The sequence below is a fragment of the Falco rusticolus genome, chromosome 16 (genome assembly GCF_015220075.1).
Source record: "Falco rusticolus isolate bFalRus1 chromosome 16, bFalRus1.pri, whole genome shotgun sequence".
In the NCBI taxonomy this organism is placed as follows: Eukaryota; Metazoa; Chordata; class Aves; order Falconiformes; family Falconidae; genus Falco; species Falco rusticolus.
This window is the reverse complement of record NC_051202.1, coordinates 2,157,441-2,168,658: the sequence shown is the minus strand read 5'-3', so window position 1 is coordinate 2,168,658 and position 11,218 is coordinate 2,157,441. Positions and strand designations below refer to the sequence as shown.

General features: G+C 51.6%; 1 protein-coding gene and 3 non-coding genes across 4 annotated transcripts; all 4 read left to right on the top strand.

Annotated features, from left to right (window-relative positions):
* The first annotated feature begins 3,860 nt into the window (after nt 1-3,860).
* On the top strand, nt 3,861-9,141 carry HSPA8 (heat shock protein family A (Hsp70) member 8). The gene is made up of 9 exons (XM_037409726.1): nt 3,861-3,983; nt 4,740-4,949; nt 5,483-5,688; nt 5,775-5,927; nt 6,031-6,586; nt 6,911-7,113; nt 7,450-7,648; nt 7,924-8,156; nt 8,674-9,141. The coding sequence occupies exons 2-9, from the start codon at nt 4,745-4,747 to the stop codon at nt 8,857-8,859; spliced, it is 1,941 nt and encodes a 646-aa protein (XP_037265623.1). The 5' UTR covers nt 3,861-3,983; nt 4,740-4,744; the 3' UTR covers nt 8,860-9,141.
* LOC119158334 lies at nt 6,748-6,838 on the top strand. Its single transcript, XR_005107840.1, has one exon. It is a non-coding gene; the product is annotated as a small nucleolar RNA SNORD14 (small nucleolar RNA).
* Nucleotides 7,266-7,362, top strand: LOC119158333. Its single transcript, XR_005107839.1, has one exon. It is a non-coding gene; the product is annotated as a small nucleolar RNA SNORD14 (small nucleolar RNA).
* LOC119158332 lies at nt 8,251-8,347 on the top strand. Its single transcript, XR_005107838.1, has one exon. It is a non-coding gene; the product is annotated as a small nucleolar RNA SNORD14 (small nucleolar RNA).
* Nucleotides 9,142-11,218: the final 2,077 nt, after the last annotated feature.

Here is an 11,218-nt window from a genome sequence, read left to right as displayed (position 1 = left end):
TACCTGCTATAATTGGTGTACTTGTACTGTGTCTGAAAAACTCAGAGGAAAGCAAATATTTATTATTGATTCCTTTGAATCATTGATTTCGTAAATTTTTTTGTTTGGTTGGTTGTTTTATAAATAAATGTGCTGCAGCTTCAAGTGCTACAGCTCAACTAAACTTGTACTGATGCTCCATCTTCTGTGGTATGATGTGTTACATGCTGTCAGGCTGAATCCAAGGAAAAAAGCAGAGAGTCAGAAATAACATTTTTCAGCTAACAAGGACTACATGCATATTTGCTTAGAAAGGGTGGGGAAGCTGGTCTTTTTTTGCAGTCTGAATTATGTGACATGGTATGAAATATGTGAAACCTTGGGTGTATCGAAGCAAATGGTGTTTTGACTTCCATGCAGCTATTTCACTGGAGATCTCTTGGCTTAGGATGTAGATGCTTCAGGCTAACACGGTAAATAGTGCCAGCGCAGACACAGCACAGATACAAGCCCGCGGTGGCACTGCCCTCCCGCTCCCACATCTGTGACCTTACTTCTCAACCACCCGGCGCGTGTTTCAGTTTATCTCCTGAACTGTGTGTGAGACGACAATGAAACCTTGAACAGCTATGAGCCATGTTCAGCCAGTTCAGATCTCAGCAGATAAATATTTTGAACTAGCCAACAGGGAACTGCAGGTGGAATTTAGGGTAACTAGTTGTGGCTGTGGTTGATTTCTCTCGCAGTGGCTCAGCCTTCTTTCCCTGGGGCTGTTTTGCACAGACGTCTCCCAACATCGGCAATCTTCTTGATTCTGAAATCTGGGAGTAAAAAATTGCAACATAATTAAACTGTATTTGAAATACGGTGACAACACGGTGGTCTCCTAGGCATGCCTTTCTGTCTGCCTCTGATTCATGAGGAAATGCTATTGCTGGCTCCCTCCTGAGCTGATGACATCCAAAATCCTGATTACGCGATGCACATTTTGAGGAGTTGTGCAATTGCATACTTTTGTACAGTATCAGGAATCTTGGGTTATTTTAAACCTGGATCAGTTTGTGCTGACACACTGAAGGGGGAGAACAGGGTGGGAAGGAGAAGGGACTGCCTTGGAAATGTGTGATTTTCAAACTTCAGCTGCGGTGTACAGATGCAAGTGTATAAATAACAAATGCCACCGTTGTGATTAAGGAAGTACGGCTTTGGTAATCTCCACTGTCTTCTCAATTCTGTTTTAAATGCTTAAAGGAGACACAGTCCTTCATCTCTAATGTACTAAATTGGCCTCAAAAGATGATGTTGGAAGTCATCATTTGAAAAAACTCTACACAGAATACTTGTCAGTGTCCAGCCTGCTGAGCCTTATTTTTTCTGATATGCAGTACATCAGCTACTTTTGTCCAGCATGCTAACAGCCCTTAATTTCTAATGTAATGAATCATTTGCCAAACTGCCCTCCTCCCTGCACTGACTCACTGTTTTAGGCTGCCTTCACTTGCTATCAGTCTGCTGTGCAAAGTACGGTTGCACATCTAAATGTCACTGTTTAATTTCAAGGTGCAGGTGGTGCCGTTCTTGGGTCCTACTGATATTCTGCTCATGATTAAAAAAAAAAAACAAACAACAAACAAACAAAAACAACCAACCAAATACAAAAAAAAAAAAAAAAAAGCGCAGACAATCCCTTGCTAACAGCACTGCTCCTACGAGACTTGATAGGCGATGTGTTCAGTGCAAGTTAGCACCACGTGCCTCAGGAGCATCTCTGTACTCTGGACAGGGTGGAGTGCGCTTTGCATGCCATACCCGTCAGATACAGGGTGATGATTCGTATCGACCACCCTTATCTTTAAAGGCTCAGGAGAGTAACAGCGAGAGCTCTGTGACGTGGAGCCCCTTTCCGTTTGCTGTTGCTCCTTCTGTCTCTACACTCGTACACCCAGGTTCTAACTCCATCCTGTGCTTTCCGTTGTCAGCCAGAGATCCTGGTTGAGGTCCCAGCCCTGCGTGTGGCACAGCAAGAACAGGAGCCACAAACTGTCGCTTGGCACAAGTGACTTTCCCGTGGGACAACATTCCCGCCACAGGAGCCTGGTGGCATGTGGCCATGGGAATCTGCACGTTAGTGGCCTGATAATGGGTTAGCAGCTGTCAGCTGACCAGGGGCAACTGTGTCACGTTCCCTAAGAGAGGTCACTGAAAACTGCTGTGAAAGACAGACACCCCGACCTGTCTCGGGGTGCAGGCTTGTGTGCAGCAAGGCCACAGAGGACACACGGTCAGTCAGTCGGGGTAAGGGGACATTGTTCAGTGCCCCCCGTGCACGGGACTTTGTAAGCAGTCACCAGGAGTGATTCTAAGCCCAGCCCTGCGGGCAATGTTAAGAGAACACCAGAAACGCTTTTGCATGCAGTTCTTACCCCTGACGCTGGACATGCCTTTGCCCAGGGTAGCTGGGTGTGTAGCCCTCCTCCCAGCAACTCCCCCGGACTTTTCCAGTCAGCGTTTTATGCCATGTAAACATTGGATGCAATCCCCAGCACTCCTGCTAGAGCCTGACCTTCCGTGATTTATGACCTCTGATCAGCTTTCAGCCTAAGGTGCTGAGACCAGCTGAACATCCCCCGTCATCCCTCCGCTCGCCTCATCCCCAAGGACACGGAGCAGCCAGACTTTTCCACCATTCCCAGCCTCTTCCTTCCTTTCCACTGAAGTCTGTCACACCGAGAGCACGCAGCAGCACACATAGGTGTGTTAACTTGCCCCTTGGATTGGCACGTTAGCACCGATTACGGGCCAGAAAAATTTAGGATGGATTAAAAAGTAAGAGTGGAGGTGCTGTGGGGGGTGGGCTCTGCTGTGGGGAGAAACCAGTGATGCCCTGGGCCACCACAGACAGCACGGTTCCCTCAGCCCGGGTGGGAGCGAGGGTGTTGGGGGGGACAGCGTTACATTTGGCTGGTTCCATGAAACATGGAGGGTGCCAGGTCAGGTTATGGTGCTGGGAACATGGAAGGTGCTGGGACAAGGTTACGGTGCTGGGAACATGGAAGATGCCGGCACAAGCTTACGGTGCTGGGAACATGGAAGATGGGATATCTACCAGGCCAGCCTGCCACCAGGGATGCCGCCGTTACTGCCAGGGCAGAGGTCATCTCCCAGGGCAGGCGCCCCGCACCTCTCGCTCCTTGCCGTCCGGATTTGATTCGCCTGCCGTTAATTCGGCTGTTAATTGCGTTTAATCGGACACCACTGCGTGGAGCCGCCAACGCTGCCCCCGGCCCGCTAGGAGCGTGCGGGGCCGGGCGTTCAGGCCGGGGCAGAAGCCGCGCCGAGAGGCACGCACAGCGGCCCGGGGAGCGGGGCCGGCCCGGGGAGCCCCGAGCCGCGCACCGGCCCACGCCGCCACCGGGCCCCGAGCGCCTCCATCTTGTGCCGCCGCCCCGCTGCCCCTTCCCGCCGCCCGCCATGCAAATCACCCGCCAGCCGATTGGCCAGCCCCACCCCAAGGCGCCTTCCCTTCGCGCGCGAAATATGCAAAGAGCCTCCGGGCGCCGTATTGCGATTGGCTGCCGTTCCCTCCCTCCCTCCCCGCCCGCTCCTTCAGCCCCCGCTCAGTGGTGTCGTCACCGGCATGCGGCCGCTGGAGGCTCTCATTGGCTCCCGCGCAAGCGAAGCTCCGCCCCCGCCCGGTGCAGAGCGGTGGGTGGTTGGGGCGGGGGAGAGGGAAAGCGCATGAAGGTTCGAGAATGCCGGCCGGCCGGCGCCACGCCCCCTTCCTGTGTGCGTCACGGTGGGTGCGGGTTCCGGCGGACGGCCATTGGCGGGAAGGGCGGCGGAGCCCGCAGCGGATTGGCTGGAGCGGAGAAAAGAGGCGGGCGCTTCTGGAAGGTTCTGCGGCGGTATATAAAGGCGGCGGGGCGGGCGCTGACCAGTCTCATTGAGGAGCAGCCTACGCGGATCGTCTTTTCTGTGCGTTCGGGCCCAGCCGCGCCGCTCAGGTAACGGGGCCTGTGGGGCCTTGCGGCGGCCTGGGCGCCGCCTGAGGAGCCCGTGCGCTGGGGGAGGTCCTGGGTGGCGGGAGAACGGGCTGGGGGGCTGGGGGCCTTTGCTCGCTGCGGCGATGCGGCTTTTTTCTTCATCCGTGCGCTGTGGCGGCGGTTCCGCAGAGCTTCGTGCGCTGTGGCTCGTTTCGTTGCTAAATGGGACTTACAGGCGATTTTCACGTTTTTCTTCCTTTTGTTCTTTTAAAAGTAGCCGTGGGGTGGGGGGAAGGAGGGCTAGAGGAGACTGGGCGCCCGTGTTATCTCCCGCGGGGAGCGCCCGAGGACGGTGTGAGGCGGGGCCGCGCCCCGGGCATGCCGGGGTTTGTAGTCCCGCGGGCGGGGGGGTGAAGCGGTGGGTGTGCGGGGCTGCCACATTGGGGGGGGGGGGAGGAGGAGAGGGAGGCGCTGTGTCTCTGGATGGGGGCGGGGCGGGGGGAGCCGGTGTCGCAGCAGCACTGGGGCTGTGCCAGGCCACATGGCCCGGCAGGCTCGGCCCACGCCGGGCTCCATCCCCCAGCCCTCAAGATGTCCGCCCGCGGGCACGTGACGCGCGGGGAGGAGCGCTGGGCCCGGCGCGGTACCACGGGGGGGGTGGGGAGGGCTGCGCCACCCGGCAGTTACCGCTAAAACCCCGCCTCTCCGAGCGATGGAAACGTTTTCATTCCCGTTATAAATTTCACAGCTTAATTTATATTATAACATTTTTTTCAGGCAAGATGTCGAAGGGACCAGCTGTTGGAATTGATCTTGGCACCACCTATTCCTGTGTTGGCGTCTTCCAGCACGGGAAGGTGGAAATCATTGCCAATGACCAGGGCAACCGGACCACGCCAAGCTACGTTGCCTTCACAGATACCGAGAGGTTGATCGGCGATGCTGCAAAGAATCAAGTTGCAATGAATCCAACCAATACAGTTTTTGGTAAGGCTTCAAGGTTTGCATACTTCATGCACAGAAGCTTAGCGTCTTGATGGTAGATGTGTCCGGGTCACAAGAATTACTGACAGATAAAACGTTGTTAAAGCTTCCCCTTGGAAAGGAAAACTCGGGTTTCTTTTTATTCTGAATAATACAACTGTATTAATTGATAATTAAGTCTTTATTATATTCAGGCAAAGTCTGTGCCTTCAGCTATAAACCTGTCCTGCTGCAGGTGGCTCTTGGCAGTTAGTATTAAGTGGCCTTGACCAAGTGTTTCAGTCTTAATTCCAAGACTGCACTGTAGCTTACGGCGCAGCAGCTGTACTGCTGCTGTGGTAGTTGTGAGGCCATGCTGATGTGTTAATGAATATCCAAAAGGTGAAACTTGGCAGTGCCTGCAGCTGGGTGTTGACAGGCAGGTAATAATCCCAGGTTCAGTGTAGTGTTGCAGGGGTTTGTGCCTTTTTTAGGAAGAGCTTCACATTCTTTGCTGTGAATGAACATACTTAATATGGCCAACTCTTCTTTTCCAGATGCGAAACGGTTGATTGGCCGTAGATTTGATGATTCTGTTGTCCAGTCTGATATGAAGCACTGGCCTTTCACTGTGGTGAATGATGCTGGCAGACCAAAGGTGCAGGTGGAGTACAAAGGCGAGACAAAGAGTTTCTACCCAGAAGAAATTTCTTCTATGGTTTTAACCAAAATGAAGGAAATTGCAGAAGCATATCTTGGGAAGGTGAGATATAGGACTTAAGTGAAACATGAATAGTTTGTATGTGTGAGTAACACACAACTGATTTTCTTGCCTTTTTATTTCTGTAGACTGTTACTAATGCTGTGGTGACTGTGCCAGCCTATTTCAATGACTCTCAGCGTCAGGCTACAAAAGATGCTGGAACCATTGCAGGGCTCAACGTGCTGCGAATTATCAATGAGCCGACAGCTGCTGCAATAGCCTATGGCTTGGACAAAAAGGTATGTTGTGGAGTGACTGCTGTCTCTGATGTCCCAACTAGTAAACCTGACAAACTGGTAGTAAAAAATGTATGGCATTATAAAAATTGATCTGTTCCTCCAGGTTGGTGCTGAGAGGAATGTTCTTATCTTTGACCTTGGAGGTGGCACCTTTGATGTGTCAATTCTGACTATTGAAGATGGCATCTTTGAGGTGAAATCCACCGCAGGTGACACTCACTTGGGTGGAGAAGACTTTGACAACCGCATGGTCAACCACTTCATCGCTGAGTTCAAGCGCAAGCACAAGAAAGACATCAGTGAGAACAAGAGAGCAGTTCGTCGCCTCCGCACTGCATGCGAGCGTGCAAAGCGTACTCTGTCTTCTAGCACGCAGGCCAGTATTGAAATTGATTCTCTCTATGAGGGTATTGACTTCTACACGTCCATTACCAGAGCTCGCTTTGAAGAGCTGAATGCTGACCTGTTCCGTGGCACCCTTGATCCTGTGGAAAAGGCCCTGCGGGATGCCAAACTCGACAAATCGCAGATTCATGACATCGTGCTGGTTGGTGGGTCAACCCGTATCCCAAAGATACAGAAACTGCTGCAGGATTTCTTCAATGGCAAAGAGCTGAACAAGAGCATCAATCCAGACGAAGCTGTGGCTTACGGTGCAGGTAATGATGAAACCTGGCATCTCCATGCTGAAACTGCTGGGTGGTGTTGGCAAACCCCGTACTATCCGAACTAGTGTCGGAGCAGTAGTGGTTGGTGTAGGCCCTGGGTATTCCACCTGAATCAGTAAAGCTTTTCAAAGCAGTAAGAAGCTTAACTTGACTTGCAATGATGAATCAGGTTCCAAAGCCATTCGTAGTTTCCACCAGAAGTCTACTAATGATGGCCAAAAACTTCCTTGGATGTCTGAGCGAGCCATGGGCTTTAGCTGTCCTGTGTGGGGTGTCTGTTGCAGGGTTCTTAATGATCTTTTTCTCTTCCTCCAGCTGTTCAGGCTGCTATTCTGTCTGGAGACAAGTCTGAGAATGTGCAGGATCTGCTGCTCTTGGATGTGACTCCTCTGTCCCTCGGTATTGAGACTGCTGGAGGTGTCATGACAGTCCTGATCAAGCGGAATACCACCATCCCCACCAAGCAGACTCAGACGTTCACAACTTACTCTGACAACCAGCCTGGTGTGCTGATACAGGTAGGAAAGCAGCACCAGGGTGAATGAATGGTCAGTGTGCTCATGGAATTGCAAGGCCGTGGCAGCACTTGCAGCGGGTGATACTGGAAGAAAATCTTAGGCCAGAGGTGTCCTGTTCTTGCAGTTAGCAGGAGATGCTTGTAGCTGCCTGGTTGCTGTGATGAAAATGATTCCAAAGCCATTCGTAGTTTCCACCAGAAGTCAAAAGACTTGTGTTGGTCCAAGTACCTTCCTTGGATGTCTGAGCGACCATGTCACTCTGGGATAATACCCTGCAATGATTAAATCATGTGGTCAAACTTAATTTATGACTTGACTTTACGGCTTCTTTTTTAGGTGTATGAAGGAGAGCGTGCTATGACTAAGGACAACAACTTGCTGGGCAAGTTTGAGCTGACCGGCATTCCCCCTGCTCCCAGAGGTGTACCTCAGATCGAAGTAACCTTCGATATTGATGCCAATGGCATCCTGAATGTGTCCGCTGTGGATAAGAGCACTGGCAAGGAGAACAAGATCACAATAACAAATGACAAGGGTAAGGATCTGCTGTGTTCTGTAGGTGGGAGAGTGGCTTGTTGCTTGGACTTGGTTTGTCAGGCTGCCTTACAGTGTCATCAGAACGTGGCTGTAATGTATGTGCAGCTTGATTGACAGGCGTGAGCCCTGTTTTTAGTACAGGGATCCATGAGTTCCTAAGGAGGCCCATGAAGTGGCTTAAGATGAGGGCACCCAATAGCTTACGAGTCTCTTCGCTGCCTCCCTGCCCAAGTGAAATGAAAACGCTGTCTGAACTGCTGTTCTCTTCTGCAGGCCGTCTGAGCAAGGAGGACATCGAGCGGATGGTTCAGGAAGCAGAGAAATACAAAGCAGAAGATGAGAAGCAGCGTGATAAAGTGTCTTCCAAGAACTCCCTGGAGTCATACGCATTTAATATGAAAGCTACTGTTGAAGATGAGAAGCTCCAGGGCAAGATCTCTGATGAAGATAAGCAGAAAATCCTGGACAAGTGTAATGAAATCATCAACTGGCTGGACAAGAACCAGGTACGTCATGTTCTGTGTTTGGTTGGGGTGTTCATTCTTTGTAGCTCAGACACTAGATGTAAGCCTGGGAGGATGGAGGAGAACTAACTACTGGTTGCTGTGATGAAAATGATTCCAAAGCCATTCGTAGTTTCCACCAGAAGTCGAAAGACTTGTGTTGGTCCAAGTACCTTCCTTGGATGTCTGAGCGACCATGGTTTGCAAGCAGACAGCACTGTCGGTGCCTCTTGTCTGAAGCTGGCTCGCTTGCAAGTATGATCTTGCCTAGTGTGATCGGAGGTCCTGTTGCCCCAGGAGTAACACTGGCTCTAGGATTGATGGCAGGGAGGCAGTCCCAGATTGGCAGGTCGGTTTTGCTGGATCTAGTCCAAGCAGCACCACTCCTGCATCCAGTCCAGAGCAAGTCTGCCTTAGGGCTGGTGATGGGCTAAAAAATGAGCGCAGGGGGGGTGGTGAGCCCCCTCAGGCCTGTATCAGTGAGTGAGGGCAGCAGGTACTGAGCTCTTGTCTCTTCCAGACCGCTGAGAAGGAGGAGTTTGAGCACCAGCAGAAGGAGCTGGAGAAGGTGTGCAACCCCATCATCACCAAGCTGTACCAGAGCGCAGGTGGGATGCCTGGTGGGATGCCTGGCGGATTCCCTGGTGGTGGAGCACCTCCATCTGGTGGAGCCTCTTCTGGACCAACCATTGAGGAGGTGGACTAAAGGCCCTGGGAGATGCATTCCACTAGCAGTTAGTATTGGAGGACCCCCAGCTTGGGGGTTAGATTGAAGGACCCAAACCTGTAGGCACATCTGGGTGTATCTTGCCAGGTTAAAACTCCATAACTGAGCTGCTGTAAAAATAAAATAAAAAAAGATTTCTGGGCATTTTAAATACTTGAACATGTGCACAGGAGGGGTGATGAATACCGTTGCACTTTACAGTACTGTAAACAAGTGGGAATGCAAAATCTGTCCTAAGAAATAAAAACTATTTAATGGGCATCACAATGTTTGTTGTCTTTTGTAAAGGAGGAAGTAAAAGGGGAAAATCAGTTTGGTAACGGGGCAAGGGCCAGGTTTATTGTCTGGGGGCAGGGCTGTTGGTGGTACATCACCTTTAAGGGTCACTGTAGCTTCACTTCCAGAATGAGATCATGGGGATCAAGAAAGGGGAAAAAAAAAAATGAACACACTAAACAGCTGTTCCTTAGCCTGCCACTCACTGAGGATGCCAGTCCCAGTCCAGCTGCCTGCCCACCCCAGGCTGGCAGTGGAAATGCCAAATGCCTCTGAAAAGGGACAGGTTGGTGGCACCTGGCTCCCTGGCCTGCAGGGGCTGGTGGCTGAGCACCCTGGGCTTGCGCGGGTCCAGCAACCCCTGGTGCAGCTCTGGGAGCTGCTCTGGGTGCCAGGGGAAGAGCTCAGCACCTCCCTCTGGGGTGGGCACCCACAGCACGCGGTGACCGCAGGGTGCGTGGTCCTTGTCACTGCTGGTGGGGCACGCTGCCGCACAGCACCCGCGGCCCCTTTCCATGGGGCTGCTCTCCAGCTGGTCCACATTCACACCCTGGCTCACCAAATTGATGCTAAAACGGCACAGAGTAACTGCTCAGACAAATTCTGTCTTAAAGCAGCAGAGTTACTTATTTCACAACGCTGGGGAGCTAGCCAATTTGCACTGGACAAACTAGCTCCCCAGTTTGCAGTGAAAAGTCGGGTAATTAATACATTTCCATGAGAGGTTACAACATCTTTACATAACATACTCATTTGATTTTGACACCTAATCATTCTATTCATAATAGGTGGCATCTAGGTGGAGTAAACCGTTCCATTTTGTTCAACGATTTCCTGACTCATGGTCTCCTTTTCTCCTTCAGATGCCCACTTTGTCTTTTCTAATTTTTCAGAGTACCTTCCTTTGAAATCGTCAGTGGAACCTTTTCTAATTATTCAGAGTACACTCCTTTCTCAGCACAGACAGAGCATCACCCAGAGCATTGTACCCAACTCATCCTGACCCATCTTTTTAAGACCTTGCTCGGTTTCATTTGGTGCAGGACGTGCATCAGTGATACAGGAGCACCCCGAGGAGCACAGCGCTGCCGGTGAGTGACCCCCACCCGGGTCCTGCCTGTCACACAGCCTCACGGCTTGTCAGGAGGGATAGATACTGCGAAGGACAGCACCAAAACCTGCCTAAAATCCGGAAAAATGACATCTGCTGCCCTTCCCTTTGCCTGCGGGGCGGGGTGGGGGGTGTTTGAGCCCCCACCGGGCAGGGCTGGCCCTTTGCCACCCCACATTGTCTGCGGATCACGATGTCCCTTGCCAGGAGGCTATTATCATTTCCCAATAATAATTGGGAAGTAACTGGAGAAAATTCCCCCCAAACTAACTGGGGAATAACTGAAACGTTAATTGCACTTTCTTAAAAATAGGGGGAGGAAAAACCAAAGCCCCGTGCTGTCGGCTCAGGGTCGCACTGCAGCATGGAACGCGTTTTGGCTGGGGGGGGGCATGCCCTGGGGCAGCTTGGTGCTGCCGGTGCTTGGCCACCAGATGACAGCACCTGACCACAGAATGCAGACAGGAATTTTATTGTTATCTCATTTTTTGTTTTGTTCTGTTGCCCTCACCTCCAGCTTTTGAATTACCCACACGAACACAAATATTTATGGCATTTAATTCTGTCTGTAGCAGCATCTCCCACTAATAGTGTGTGATGCCTGCGGTGCCGGAGGGGACGCTACACAAAAATGTTTTTTGGCAGTGGTATTTCAGGAACAGTGGCTTAAACCGGCGCCGTTTTCACAGGAGGCTGTTCCCAGGGGTTGTCAGAGCCCTGCGATTCAAAACCACCCGTCTGGTCGGGCTGAGGGACGAGGTCCCGCAGCGTAAGCGATGAACTGGCACATGCAGAGGGTCCGGATGGTGCGGGTGAGCCTGGGCTGGGGAGAAGGGGCTGCTGGGTGGTTCGCAGTCACACCAGCGTTTGCAGGAGGGCGCAGGCAGCGTTAGCAAAGTCAATGAATGAAAATGGTGTCAAATTTGTGAGTTTTTTAGATCCGTGACAACA